Source organism: Coenobita brevimanus, chromosome 14 (assembly GCF_032717465.1).
Source record: "Coenobita brevimanus isolate Jiangsu-jjx chromosome 14, ASM3271746v2, whole genome shotgun sequence".
NCBI lineage: Eukaryota > Metazoa > Arthropoda > Malacostraca > Decapoda > Coenobitidae > Coenobita > Coenobita brevimanus.
The window spans coordinates 27,229,736-27,246,252 of record NC_136967.1 but is presented as its reverse complement, the minus strand read 5'-3'; the positions used below and the strand labels follow the sequence as shown (position 1 = coordinate 27,246,252).

Below are 16,517 nucleotides of genomic sequence, written 5' to 3'. Positions count from 1 at the left end.
CCAGAAGGTTATGATAAACTACCTTGAGAGAACTTCCAAGCTCAAACCTAAGTTCCGCGGACCATATACCATTGTGGAACACGTGCATGGACATACTTATCAAATAAGGGATGATGATAATGGAACTCAGGAGGCAGTACATGCTGACAGGATCAAACCAATAAGTCAAGAGTTAGGCCTAAGTAACCAATCGTCTGACGTGCTGTCCCCTCTGTCTTCGTCGCAGTCTATGTTGTCATCCATACCTGTCCCTAACCAAGAGTATTGCAGCAAGCTACGATCCCACAGTAAGAGCGATTAAGTGAGTATCTTCTCTTACAGACATGTGGCTCGCACTTGGACTCCACTTGCGTTGCTTGGAGTGGACCTATGGAACGACGTCAGACATGGACACGACTGCGTTGATGCCAGGAGCACTGAGGAGCCCACTTGGAGAGGCAGTGGTAGTAGAGGATGCAGTATGTCTACTATCCAATGAAAGGATATCTCCAAGCTCTAGATACTGTTAAAGAAGTCTCTAAGAGATTGTTTCACCTCAGACAGCAACTGTTGGAAGTCGGCAAGTTTTTTAACTGACACCCACAGTTGACGACCTCGGACAGTGAAGCTTTGGTACAAACCTTGCATGGTATAACCGAGCTTCACACTGGACATATAGATAGGCTCACAGACAGGCTCACTAAATTGCATGTCGCTTTACCTAATGCAAATTCTGATCTTTCCATGCATGTCCATGCATGTACTAAGAGAGGTTTGTGGATCTCCTTGGTATCCTGTCTCAAAAGCTTTTTGGTACAGTGCTAGACAAGGACGTATTGCAATTGGGTAGACAGATGCATGATTTGGCACTGGCGGTTAAGGCAAATAACAGGCTAATCGTACACACGTATGAACAGTTAAGTGAGTTCACTAACAAAGATAATGAGATAATTAAGACTACCAACCATCTCGCAGGAGTTGTGAACAACATCCAAACCAACTTACCAACCCTGGCTAACTTAGTGTTAATCGCTGAGTACTTACATGCTCTCGACGAGTCAACCACTGCTTTGGAGTCGCATGCAGCCAATATGGTGGACGGCTTAATCGATGCAAGGTTGAATTGGGTTAATGCTTTATTGCTTCCTACTCACATTTTGATCAATGCTCTTGACGTAGCTATGGTGAAGCATGGGTTTATGCCACTTTTTGGTATGAGTCAACTGGAATATTATTACCCATTGTTAGAGGCCCGGTTGACCCATGATGGCATCCTGCTATTGGTACCTATGAGGAATTCTGTAACATACCATGCAAGGCAGTTCATTCCCTTCCCTTTTGCTCCTGCTAACAATACACTTGTCATTCTGAATGAGGAACCAGAGGTGCTAGTTGTGTCGGATGACAAAGGGTATATAGCAGAAATGACTGTGGATGAATTTGAGAAGGCCTCATTTCTTGATCTCCATGTATGTCCTGCTTTCCATTTTGTCTTCATTCCATCAGGGGTAAAGAAGTTTAAGATGACCTTGTTGGACACAAACACTTCCTCTGCACTGCAACATTACACTTTCCAACTCATTCAATTGAAGTCAGTTTTCCATGCTCATGTACATGCAAAACAATACTTCTTTCCTGAGACAGAGGATGTAACACTCACATGTGCCTCACAAAACCAGTTCCTCATGGAAAAGGGTTACTATGTTGCACCCGATTATTGTGAGTTGCACAGTAAAGGGATAGTAGTTCTACCTAACAAGCACCATCTAACCTTGTCGGTGAACTTCTCGTCCCAGTTACGACCCTTTTTACCTTCATTCAGTGTTTCTTCCTTGAATGTGAACAGGCTGTGTCATGTGCTCAAAGAGATACAGTTCCTCACCCACCTGAACAAGACTGATTTAGAACCATATGTTCTGTCTTATCTCCCTTCATACCTTTCTCCTTCCTATTTTGGTCCTGGCGTTGGTCTTCTACTTATTGTGGTCTCGTCCAGTGTTTGTGTTTAAGGCTACTATCTACAAGGCCGAATGAGAAACCCACTAAAACCACGGGTCCGTACTCACGGATCGCAAGTGGACTTGCCTGCATAGTTAGCTACCCTACACATTAGTTAGGCTACACGGTAGTTAGGACAACAATGTCGACGGGGACGTCGAAGAGGTGTGGCCGAGCAATGTTCAAGTGTCTGACATTTTTCTCCACACTGGAGCATCTCTCTCGCTACTGTACTCATCATATTATTCACATTTAGAGAAAATGTGTTGTAGCACTGAGATAAGAATCCAAATACCACTTTAGTGTACGGTAGTGTGGTGTGGGAACGAAATGAGCACTAAATTTTGCAGAGCCCAGCATTCTCTATCATAAACAACGTGGGTAAAGGGAAGGCGATAGAGTAATATGAATTGTATATATGTTTACAGTCTTGGGAGAAATATTTACCCTGTTGATATACTTTAATGTAATCAATACTACTTTACTGAGGTGTATAATGTGCATGGTAAAGTTGTGATGCTTATATTCATGTATAAATCCAAGTTGTCTGTGGGGTTTGGCACCTCTAAATATGTTAACCTCAGCACCACTTCCAGAGGGGACGCCGGCCAGCTAGGGCAGAACGCACTTATCATTCAAACGAGGGACGTATGTTACTCTGGGCTCTCTGTGTCGCAGTTGTATCTTTCTATGGCCAATAAAGAGAGATAAATCAGCTCAGTTTTCAGTTCACCTGCACACGCCACCTACCTCTACAATTGCTTCAACAGGATCTACACCGATTCCCACCATCTCCAGCGTGTGAGAAAGACATTTGGTGGAAAGTGTCAGCCGGAAGTGACTTCGACCAGGCGGAACATTATTAACCTTGCTTGGAACAGTGAGGTCACGTCTAAGCTGATATATAATTGGTGTTCAGCTGTGGGGTTCCAATAAGCTGATAAATTAGTGACCAGTTGAGGAATTCACACAAACCGACACACCAGACCCGAAAGGAGTAACAGTGACAGCACAGTGTCTGTGACTTAGTGACATGAAAGCAGAGCAGTGAATTAACCATATAAAGGTAGTCAGTGCGAGAAAACACCAGTGACAATATAAAAGTGGTAGAGTACATAAAAACAACAGTGAAACCGTGAACACGGCCAAACAGTGGAATACGGGTCGATTACAGTGAATACGCTACCATCTAGTAACGCCGCATCACGCTAATCTCATACCCAGACCCCAGTGTTAAAGTAATAGTTACCAACAGTGAAATAGTGCCACGCACTCCACAAATATCTAACCTGGACTTCCTGCAGTAATAATATATAAACCTCTGCCCTAAGTGCTATACACCCTACCCGACCTTGACCTAAGTAGTATCCTCCGCGATACTAAAAACCCATATCTAAGCCTAAGAATTATAATTGTCCAGTGTATCTGTATTCGTGACATCTACTCGCTCCACTGTAGAATTTAGTAATACACGTGTAAGGTTGTTGCCTTGAGTTTTTGTGTCCTGCCTCTCTCTTATTTGTCTAAGCTCCGGTCTAGAAAGAGAACCCAGCAACACACTAGGCGTTACAGGGAGGGGAAGCCGACCCTAAAACACCTAGCATTACAAAGAGAATACAGTACACACGTTCCCTTTGAGGCAAGAAATATCAAAACTTTTTTAGTGCTATTAATTCTTATTTTCAACGTAAAAAAAAAAAAAATAGTATTTTTCTTTCTCAACGCATGTTAAAAAAAAAAAAAAATAGTATTTTTCTTTCTCAACGCGTTAAAAAAAAAAAAAAAAAACAAGAGAAACGTCCTGAGGCCAATGATATGAAACAGAAGTTAACATGACAATTGTGAAGACAGCGTGGTAGGACGATGGGGTGTTGATCAAACGTTTGTCCACGAGGAAGAAGGCAGTGCTCTCATATACGGTATCTTATATTTTCCGCAATAGTATAGGCTATAGAAGCAGAGGAGAAATTAGGAAATTCTATTAATTAGCTAATTATATACTTCTTCGATAAACGGAATACGACCAAACGATGAAAAAGTAGTTACTGATGAGTTGTAAGGAATTAAAGGATATCCTAATCAGCCTATCCTTGCTATAAAAAATGAATTAACACCGGTGATTATATATATATATATATATATATATATATATATATATATATATATATATATATATATATTGTTACGGAACAGAGAAAGATAATGTACCCTTTAAGTGAGAATACTAAGAGTCACTACTGTCCCGTAAAGTTCCAGGTTCAAAACAAAAGAGTTAGGTAAAATTACAAGTTAAAGTTTAATGCTCAAACTAACAACAAAACCTTCAGGACTCATAAGGATAATGTAATGGCAAATAAACAGGTTAAATATATGGTTAACTGCAATAGCCTCTATTAACACGAAATTAGCAAGAGTAAATTTATCTAAGTCAGCCCTGATAAAACGAAAACACTGGGTAATGCTCAGTTAATGCAAGATAAATTATTACAGATACAAAATATTATCAAAAATGACTGATATAAAACCCTACATTAATCACAAAGACCTCACTAGGCCTAAGAATTAACCTTATGCTACACAGTACAAGAAAAAATACAACAGTTATACTCAAATTACACACAGCTGCTAGATGTTTGGAGATTTCTTGAGCACTCACAATAATAATAACTGTACAGGGGAGGACAGAGATGTGAACAAAATGAGGAGCAGATCTAAGTGGCAATGATGCAGAGACTGAGCTCATTATATAGGGGCCGGCAGAGCTTGATACAACTTGAAAGAAGGACGCGCAAATGAAGTCATGGGGACAAAGAGCTGAAAATCCCGCTCTGAATAACAGAGAGAACGACTTACTCTACTATAACGGTAGAAGGGGGGGACTGAGGCAGAACACGCTCGTGATCAAACATGCAGCAACTGTGCGTTAAAATTACACAAAGGATGATGAAATCATAGGCTATGTAACACCTCCCCACAAAGAAAAAAGAAATTTACAAAGGAAATTTCTTATTACTCTAAAACAATCTGTATATGGCATTACAGAACATGCAAAAGTCTTTCCTAATGTTACAAAACATGAGATCTCCCTAGCACGTTCAGTCATAGGTACTTGCCAGTATCCCTTTAACAAATCAAACTTACTTATGTACCTAGCCTTTCCGATCTTGTCTATGCAATCTTCCACACGAGGGAGAGGGTAAGTGTCTGTTTTGGTTATCTGATTAACACGTCTGTAGTCAATGCAAAGCCGCTGTGACCCACCTGGCTTAGGGACCAGAGTGACAGGAGAACTCCACTCGCTCTGACAGGGCTCAATCATCTTGTGGTCCAACAGGTAGCCAAGCTCCTTCTGGATGAGAGGAACTTTCACTGGGTTCACACGGTAAGGAGGCAATTTAATTGGCTTTGCGTCTCCAACATCGACATCATGCATCAACACAGTGGTTCTTCCTGGAGTGGCACGGAACACTTGCGGGTACTCCTGCAGTAATGCCGAAAACTCCTGCCTTTCCTTGGGAGGTAGATGAGAAAGCTTAGTCTGAAGATCATTCATGATATCAGGATTCTTCCCCAAACTATCACTCAGGCTCATACTGCATGGGAGAGCTTCACTTGCAGACTCGGGTGGAACAGCTACAGTGCAGACTGGATTATTTTCGTCCCGCCTGTGATATAACTTTAGCATGTTGATGTGACATAGTTGCTTGCTCTTTCTACGATCTGGTGTGGCGATGACATAGTTGACATCATTGAGTTTCTTCTCCACGAAATAAGGGCCACTAAACTTGGCTTGAAGAGGTTGCCCATGAACTGGTAGCAGAATCAAAACCTGATCTCCTGGCTGAAAGTGGCGTAACCTGGACTTCTTGTCATACCAAGTCTTCATCTTCTCCTGAGCAGCTCCTAAATTCTCTCTCGCCAGCTGTAAAGCAGTGGACAGCCGTTCTTTGAACTTCATCACATACTCCAGCAGGTTGACGTCATCTTCCTCCGACAGCCAGCATTCCTTGAGTAACTTAAGGGGTCCTCTTACTTCATGGCCAAACAGTAGTTCAAAAGGTGAGAAGCCCAGTAATTCATTTGGAGATTCTCTTGCGGCAAACACAACGAATGGAAGACCTTTATCCCAGTCTTTCTGATGTTCCAAACAGTATTTCTTGAGCATCGATTTGAGTGTTTGATGATATCTCTCCAACGCTCCTTGGGTCTGGGGATGGTAAGCTGAAGACGTGATCTGGGTGATGCCCAACTCTTTCAGAGACTGCTTGAAAACGTTTGACATGAAATTACTTCCCCGGTCTGATTGTACCTCCTTGGGCAGACCAAACTTTGTGAAGAACCCTAGCATTTCCTTAACCACGTTCTTTGCTGAGATATTTCTAAGTGGAATGGCTTCAGGATAACGAGTAGCCATATCAATCAGGGTTAACACATAAGAAAATCCTGAAGAAGTCTTAGGAAGAGGGCCCACAATATCCACCAACACACGGGTGAAAGGCGCCTCAAAAGGAGGAATGGGAACTAGAGGTGCAACCTTTTCGGTCTGATTACACTTCCCCACAACTTGACAGGTGTGACAAGACTTACAATACCAGGAAACATCCCTGAAGATACCTGGCCAGTAGAAGTGTTTCAAAATGCGTGCCACAGTCTTCCTCATTCCAAGGTGTCCTGCCAAACTGGAATCATGAGCCACTCGAATGATAACCTTGCCTACAAACACGAGGGATGACAACTTGATGTACAACCTCCCATTCACAGTCGGCTGATGCTGTTGGGGGTCTCCACTTCCTCATAAGTACTCCTGACTTTACATAATAACAAGTAGAAGCACCGGCTGACTCTTCTTCACTGTAAGCAGAGTTAGCTAGACCTTTCAACTCAGGGTCAGCAACCTGCAACTCAACCAACTCTTGACGAGACAAATTATCAACACTACGGGGTACTGCCTCATCTGGTGAGTGGTCCAAATTAGCAAGAAAAGTGTCAGCTAGGATAACATCATCATCATCATTATCCTCTAAATCACCAGTAACTTTAGACTTAGCCCTAGTGACAGCACATGCAGGGAACACATCAGGGACATCACAATCCTGGGTCGCAACCACTGGCTCACTAGACAACTGAGGAGCTGGACACACTTGACTTCCACCAATATCATTTCCAAGTAAGAAAGTTACACCTGACATTGGGAGTGTCTCAACCAACCCAACCATAACGGAACCATTAACAAAACCAGACTCTAAATTCACTCTGCACAGAGGGACAGAGAAGTAATTATTCCCTACACCTTGTAAGATTACAGTTTCATCAGAGGAATTAACATTAGAGCCTAGAACACTGGTCAGCATAAGGGATTGGCAAGCACCTGTATCACGATATATTTTAACTGATTTCCTGTCATTACTGTCCAGAGGACTGACAAAACCATCAGACAGGAAATTAGCACATGAACTCTTGAGAGTGTCACCCACGTTACTGCTCAAAAGAGGAGCTCCATCATGAGAATTTAAGTTACCCCTCAAAGCAGGTTCAGCTAACTCAGTTAAAGAATTCTGGGAACTCTCAAGAGTGGACACTAGACCAATTGACTGAATATTTAAAGACTCCTTTTTGTTCACATCACGCTGTCTCCTGAAACATCTCTCCGTAGTATGACCAAGCTTACTACAATAAGTACATTTACTTCTCTGAAATCTAGAGGTGAAACTGGTATTTACTTCCTGAGAAACATCATCTTTATTCTCTTTCCTGTTACCTGTACTCTGAGTAGAGGCAACGTACTTACTCTCAGCTTTCCCTTTTTCTCTAGAATATCTCTTGTGAGTGAGAACATACTCATCAGCTAAAACTGCAGCATCAGACAAATTATCTATTCTTTTCTCATCAAGATATAGGCTTACATCTTTACTAATACACCTTTTGAAGGCCTCCAGCAAAATTATCTGCTTAAATTTGTCAAAATCAGAATCCACATTCTTAGAATTTAACCACTGCTCTAACAGATCTTCTTTGATTTTTGCATACTCAACATGGGATTGCTTATCTTGCTTGTAAGTTGTCCTAAATTTTACTCTATAGGCTTCAGGAACAAGCTCATAGGCCTTAAGAATCAAGCTCTTAACTACATCATAATTATCAGATTGATCCTGAGGCAAAGATGCATAAGTTACTTGAGCTTTACCGGTGAGAACGGTTTGAAGGAGTACTGGCCAATACTCCTTGGGCCAATTAAAACCTGTAGCTACCCTCTCAAACAACTGAAAATACTTTGTTAAATCAGATTCATTAAAAGGAGGGACAAGTTTAACATTTTTAGCCACATCAAAATCATCAGAGCTAGATGATCCAGTTCCACCTTGTTTCATGCGATACTCATGGTCTGCCTGAATCCTAGCAATTTCAACTTGTGCCTCAGCCTCCTTAGAACGTGCTTGAAATTCAGCCTCCTTAACACGAGACTCCGCCTCCTTAGCCTTAGCCTCCTGCAGGGCTAGCTGTAACTTAGCTAATTCAATCTGCGTTTGCTCATTTGGAGGAGTTACATTAAACAAGCTTTCATTAATCATGTCAACAATTTGATCTTTAGAATGATGAGAGCGAACAGCAATTCCCAATTGTTGAGCAACAAGCTTTAGTTCATTCTTTGTTCTGTTTTCTACATCACACACTGTTTGCACATTTGACAAAAAATCTTTGGCTTCATCAAGTGTAGTAATAGTAGACATCATGAATAAGTAACAGTCACGAAATATCAAGCAATATCCTTATGATAATATCCTGAATATCCTGATATGAGGTCGCCAAATTTATGTTACGGAACAGAGAAAGATAATGTACCCTTTAAGTGAGAATACTAAGAGTCACTACTGTCCCGTAAAGTTCCAGGTTCAAAACAAAAGAGTTAGGTAAAATTACAAGTTAAAGTTTAATGCTCAAACTAACAACAAAACATTCAGGACTCATAAGGATAATGTAATGGCAAATAAACAGGTTAAATATATGGTTAACTGCAATAGCCTCTATTAACACGAAATTAGCAAGAGTAAATTTATCTAAGTCAGCCCTGATAAAATGAAATTACACCGGGTAATGCTCAGTTAATGCAAGATAAATTATTACAGATACAAAATATTATCAAAAATGACTGATATAAAACCCTACATTAATCACAAAGACCTCACTAGGCCTAAGAATTAACCTTATGCTACACAGTACAAGAAAAAATACAACAGTTATACTCAAATTACACACAGCTGCTAGATGTTTGGAGATTTCTTGAGCACTCACAACAATAATAACTGTACAGGGGAGGACAGAGATGTGAACAAAATGAGGAGCAGATCTAAGTGGCAATGATGCAGAGACTGAGCTCATTATATAGGGGCCGGCAGAGCTTGATACAACTTGTAAGAAGGACGCGCAAATGAAGTCATGGGGACAAAGAGCTGAAAATCCCGCTCTGAATAACAGAGAGAACGACTTACTCTACTATAACGGTAGAAGGGGGGGACTGAGGCAGAACACGCTCGTGATCAAACATGCAGCAAATGTGCGTTAAAATTACACAAAGGATGATGAAATCATAGGCTATGTAACAATATATATATATATATATATATATGCCTACCCGACCATGGATATATTCGTATTACATTTTTTGTGGAACTTAAAAAGGACGAAATAAGACCATGGATATATTCGTATTACATTTTTTGTGGAACTTAAAAAGGACGATATTTCTCGTATTAAACACTGATAATTATTAGTGTTCATAATTCCGTACAAACTGATCCCGAAAAGGTTTGTGCCTCCACGTACTGTATATCTTCACAATACGTAGCCTATTGCATGCAACCTGACTGTGTAACTTGGGCTGATGCCGCTAACCCTCCAATTGAAAGCGACCAGGCGGACCACTAAGCCTGAACAAGAAATGAATCATCACGTCAGACACTGGCTCTCATGACTGCTAATGCCGAGAGCCCCTTGAAAGTTTGTCGGTACCTTTCCATTAGCGAGGGGAAAACTGGAGATTACTGAACGTGGTGGGCGAGTGTGTGTGATACTGGTAGAGCTGCATGTTCCCGAAGCCACTTTCATCACCGTGCACTACGTTTTCTCTACCTAGGACGATTTTGCTCACTTTACTCAAATTCTAACTCTTTTAGAAAAAATAGTGCCAGATTCAACTACGCTTTGGAAACTTGCTGTGTGGGAGCATTATGTGCCCCTCAAATGTACGAAAGCGTGGAATAATATATCTTGACACCCTGCACATGCCACAGCTCCTCCAGGATGGAAATTTTAATCCATCTTCGGTAAATACAAATCTTGCCATCAAGTAATCTGCAGAGAACAACAAAGCTTCTCATAATGGCTCAACAAGGAAGTTGAGTGATGTTAATTTGGTACTCTCCACAGTTATAGGCTTCACCCATGATATGAATGATGCCTAATAGTACCTGGTAGTGTTGTTGTCAAGCTGACCATCTGGTCTTTCTTTCTTGCTTCTTCATTTCTCATTTTTTCTTCACTATTTTCGTATGTTACTGTCCTCTCATTTTCTGCTACCTATAACATCTACACGTTACGACCAGCCCTTAAGCAACAGACGCGGCGTTCTCATATAGCTGGTGCGTTCCGACAGAGGAAAAATAGATAATGAACATGCCTGTCAGTGTATGTTCTCCTTTGTTAACGAGAGATGAATTGAGCGGTTGCTACTTTTGCTGTCAATAGGACGTGAGCATCGTGTCACGGATTCCATGTAGCACTACGGTTTTGTCTTTTTTTTTTTTTCTTTTTACAAGTTCGTTTTATTAGATGATGGGTAGTTATGTAAAAGGGAGTTCGACGGTTTGGTCATGTGTCCATTATGTAGAATACTATATACTATTACGAGGACATTCCACTGGTAATATTTCGAGTTGTAGAAACGGTGGCTATACTGTATCTGTTATGGCGGAGAGCATGACAGCTTTGCGATTACTTACACACATGAGGAACGTCAGTGTAGGTACAGTCGTCAACCATAATTTACACTCATCCTTTACACTATCCATGGTTGAAAGGAAGTCGTATATAAGGTTTCACACCAATGAATGACCTGTTGTTGATACAACCTTTTCTAGGCCATAAGTAAAAGTCATAGCGAACTGTTCTCGTGTAACCAACCGAAGCTTCCAACTACCAGTTTAACACTGGACAATATGACTAGACTTCCCTTCAGCCGGGGTAAATTTAGATAGTGAACAAAGGGTATGGCCCGCAAGTCCTGCAGTAGCGGTCAAGGCTTTGAGTGTACGAAGAGCGATGACATCAGCTGGTGGCATCTTGGATCACCGCTGGAAGACAGTGGGACGGTTAGAGCTGGCAGCAGATGCAAGCCACAACACCGCTACATCTCCGCAGCACCATAGTTTCTGAACTGTCACTTAGAGTACCAAAGGGATTTTGGGAAGTGGTATCTTGTTTTCATTTTTGGGGGGGTGGAGGGTGGAGGTGGGCACATAACGGCAATGGCCATGTTTGACAGTGATTTTGTTAACGACTGTTTTTCTCCTGGGTTTTCTTGCTTGCATCTCAGAAGAGCTTAACAGACACCCGCTGTAATGCTGTGAGTGGCAGGAATAACGTACGAGGTAACCAGCAGGAATTTCAGTTGACACTGTCCAGTTTTGTTTTGTTTTTCCTCCATAATTGTTGCCTCTTCCAGACGATAAATACCTTGGGATAAATTTTTCGAACTATAATGATTAGATATAGCCTTCATCAACCTTTTCATTACAATATGCCAGTCCTTAGTTGAGTTACGTCTGAGAGTTGCTATGAAAAAAAAAAAAGTCACGGTACTCGGGCTGTGTCTAATAAAGGTGTGCCACAGTTTCCCAGACCCTCTCCCCTCAAGCTGTCTCCCTCATGCCCTTCCTCCCTTTCTGTCTCTTGGACACATCACTGGGTTTCGAAAGTTACTGCTTACTATGACCGCAACTATACATTATCACTACGAGTACTTATACCATAAAGTGTACAGACTGCATGGGTGAATTAGTCCGGTGAAGCCGTACTACAATATTTTCTAAATTGTTGTCAATTTATTACATGCATGTTGATATTTAATGAAAAGATAAGATTCAAGAATGCAATCTTCTTAGAATTCTTATGGAAACTAGTCTCTCGATGGGATGGCGCCAGCAAAGCACTGATCTCCCATACTGTAATTTCAGTGCCAAAATAAATGTTTTAACTGCAGTATTTTAATTTCTCATCTCTAAATAAGACGTTATATAGGCTTATTCTACAGGGCGATGTCAAACGAACGAGGGAAAACAATAGTTCCGCGTCTCATTTTGGCAGCAACTTCTGCAAGCCCTTATACAACAGTCAGCCCTGAGATGGAGCATGATATTATTAAGATTATGATGACGTTTGCAATATATTTATCCTTTAATGAAGATATTATTAACAGCAGGCCTGCAACAGCATATGCTTTACTAATGCCCTACGATCACTACTAAACCATCATTATCAAGAGTAAAGTGTTTTTGTTTCAGGTATGTCATATCACTGTCACACTACACCTGTTTATGGATGACATATACCGGTGTGTGTGTGTATATATATATATATATATATATATATATATATATATATATATATATATATACTGCTGTAAATATTGCATTTCCTTGGATAGTCATATTCATTGGCACAACATAAACTGGTGAAGGAGCATATCTCACCCCTATACAAGTGAGCCAAGAAGTGGGACCAACCAACACAGCTGTACTGTGAGATGGATCAGTATTCTTGTTGGTATTATGACTTGTAACATCCTTTTCTGGGTGATTTCTTCTGCAGGTTACATTTTAATATTCGCTTGCATAGTTTTTAAATCTTTCTAATACCACAACAGGACTACAGAAGTGTTTGCTAAGGTTTAATGAAAGATAAACATTCGGGAACCGAATGCTAGCCTAATCGCCCGCCAGAACAGCCTATGCTGCTGGTAAAGTCCAAGAGTTTGACTATATCTTTATACCCCGCAGGTTTCATGTTGATAGACCAAGCCGTTCATGTGATATAATGGTGTTAAAGGCGGGTGATAAAAACTAGTTGACCTTTGGCAGCCATTTTGGTGACCTTGACCCCAAGTGCCTATTTTCGAACTCGGCCAAGATTTTGGCCATATCTTGAATTCTTGATACCCTGAAGGTATTATGTTTATAGCTCAAGCCGTTCATGAGATTTAATAGGAACACACACACACACACACACACACAAAACATTATCGTTCCGCCTTCTAAAGGCAGGCAATAAGAAACATTACCGGTATAGATCGCTGGCGTTCAGAAACCTCGGAACAAAAGACAGGGCCCATCACGTTAGTAAATATCACTATCCCGCGTCTCTCCGACTCCTGCTGTGTGATGAGGACAGCAAAACCTTGTTATCTCGGACCATATTTAAAAACTCTCCTAATTCTAAGTTGTTTATAAGAATGCATGCAATTTTTTTTTTTTAATACAAATACCAAACACTGAAGACAGATTTGAGGAGTATTTAATAAAGAATAAACAATGTGATCTGCAATTTAACTGTTATGGAGACTTGTTAATCATGTAAATCGATCGGGATGTTACAAAAACGACCTCTCATCCCGTCACTATCTCAGCCACAAGGAGATGCCTCTGAGTCAACTGGTGGGGTGTGACTGAGTGCGCTTGTACTAGCGTGACCGCTAAGAAAATTACTTAATTATACTTTGTTCAAATGATTTTGTATACTATATGATTTTTGTAAAACAAACTCTGTAATTGCTGTGGTCAATAAACTATCTATCTATCTATCTACGTCAGACTGGGACCCGCTTGGTGCAGTGCTGGCTCCAGTCGGGGACACAAAAAGTTTCCCTACCGTTCCATTGGTGCTTAATACTTTGGGTGCGTCTGTATGCTTCCTAAAATGACATATAAAGGGGGATCATCTATGGCCGTAGAATCATAAGCTATCAAGCCTCTCTCTGCATATATACTGTATTACAGCCAGAAGAGGAAAGTGAACAGAAGTGAAATACTGGACAAAATCTGTTCCTGACTATACATTGGGGGTGACACAGCATGCATACAACTGCGGATGGATGAAACAGAAGTCTATCAAATTACATATAAGAAAATATCTGTGATTCGGAGTCAGTTTTATTTTCCGAGACAAATCTGCATGCATGATGCCAGCATTACTATTACCAGTTGATGTTTATTTTCTGTCCGCTTATATCTGGCCGACGATTTCTAACTAATTTGGGCTACCGGTGGTTATACCTGAATCATCAAGTATATGAACCATTAACTCACTCGTTATATAAAACTAAAGGTATGTACACTACTTCGTGGTCTATCGAATGAAAACGATATAATCATTATAACTAATTCACCTAATAACTATTATCTAACAGGCCTACCGCACGCACTTTGTATATACTGGGGGATGGCAGAAAAATGACAGGGTGGCTTTAGATGATGGTATTAATATAAAATAATTTTCTGAACTAAAGCTTAAAAAAAAAAAAAAATGGATTTCAGTTTTGCACATCCGTAGAAAACTTAGTTCATCTAGGATGCACGTAGGAATTTTGGGAAATATTTAGGTGTTGTTCCCAGGTTATCATTTTTTTTTTTTCTCTAACACTGCAATAGCAGCAGTTTACATACGGTTGTTCCCTGAATGAGATCATTATCCCGCTCAAGAATCAGATGAATGTGACAAGCAGATACCGGTAGGCTATCTATTAAGCAGCAAGCGTTGTCATCACACACCATCACCCTAGACTTTCCCCCAGCTATTCATACGCTTAATGGGCACCGTGCTTGTTGGAGAGGACGAAGTTGCGGAAATCAATAGCCTCCTGTGGACCGAGAGCATCACATGCCGAGCTGGTGTCCCTGTCCATCCTGCAGTGCTCACAGTCCTCTCCCCACCCTTCTTTTTTCTCCCTCCTCTCTCTCGTCTCCGAGGGCAGGACATAAAATTATTATTTTTTTCTACCGTAGATTGTGAATACACATAATCGTTGACTGGTCTTATTCAATTTTTTAAAAGTGAAACCGTAAACTGAAAACAGATGAATCCCATACGCTTTTCTATTTTAAAGAGGCCCTAGTGTAATACACATGATAGTTAAACCTGATGATTCTTTAAGTATGTATTCTCGATAACGAAAGTTCATCTTGCACTTACATTATAGAGTATAGGCGTTTAACAGAGATTACTTTAACACCAAGTGTTGCACACTCCAACTACGGGTAGAATCTGTCAACTGACTCCGAGGGGGAAGGGTGCCGTCTAAATAATAGTGGTGTCTGGCAGCGCTGCCAAGCACAACGCCCGCGTCCTGCCGTATGATAACTTTTCCTACAACTCGTGAATGTTGAGGAGGTGTGCACTACTGCACATTATGTCACGGGGCTGTCACATCACACATGTGAGAACTCACTTTTTATCGTGACGCTAAGTTATAGATCAGTAATTCATCTTGGTGTACGATGTGTATCATGTTCCGTTTTAATTGAATGCTTGTCGTGTTCGTGAGAATCAAAATACAGTAATCTAATAATGTAAGCTATGGCACTTCGCTACTGGGTTTGTGTACTGTAATGCTAGGTGAAATTAGGCTCGACTTCTCGTTCCTATTTCACCTAACGTGGAGCGGGGTCCTCTTTCGAGACCGGAGCTTAGTGCAATAAAGAGAGGCAGGATACAAAAACTCTAGGCAACAACCTTTACACGTATATTACCACAATCGACACAAGACAAATCAGCAGATATTACAGTACAGTACATAGCAATATAAAACCTTACCTAGGATATGTGTATCTCGCAGGATACTTGCTTCTCTGATAGTAATGACAACACAATCAATCCTAGTGTATCAGGAGTGCAGTAAATATAGGCGCGCGCGGGGGCGCGGGAGGGGGGTTGAGTCTCACTAGGAGGAGATAGGGGAGGTGCGGGGAGTGAATTGTGACGGCTAGGGGAAAGTTATGGTAATATTGGAGGGCAGCAGATATTAGCCGTGAAGTTTATATGGTTTCCACTAGCCAAAGGACTTTGGTAATTGATTTTATTCTTGATTTACACTTACTCGGAATATTGGAGTGAGAGAGGGTGATAAACAAGATTTATGGGTAGCGTGGGGGAGGGAGAGAATATCATTAATACTTCCTTTCACAATATTCCTTCACAGTAATGGGGGTATGTCTTTATAGGGGAATCTCCCGGCGGCACAGGCTTATTAATTGTATAACACGGATGTCACTCATAAGTATAGTCAATCAGATCTTGTTCCACACTCTCGTCCTTTAACTTCTCACTGTGATCTTATTTACCCCGATATTCACTATATGAAATCACTGCACAATACTTACATTAGGGGAAATCACACTTAACCTAAATCACTCGTGCTACGATATCACACGTATTCATCAGGGGGATAGGCAGGAACATGTCGTCGGCGATCCTGCCGGGCTAGGGGCACCGCC

General features: G+C 41.0%; 1 protein-coding gene across 1 annotated transcript in view; it reads right to left on the bottom strand.

Moving 5' to 3' along the window:
* LOC145389591 (carotenoid isomerooxygenase-like) overlaps positions 1–15,291 on the bottom strand; it is a 72,096-nt gene extending 56,805 nt beyond the window's left edge. The window contains exon 1 of the mRNA XM_080264846.1: positions 15,217–15,291. Within this exon, the coding sequence (XP_080120972.1) occupies positions 15,217–15,218 (2 nt within the window). The 5' untranslated portion in view covers positions 15,219–15,291. The remainder of the gene's footprint in view (positions 1–15,216) is intronic.
* Between the last annotated feature and the right edge of the window lie 1,226 nt (positions 15,292–16,517).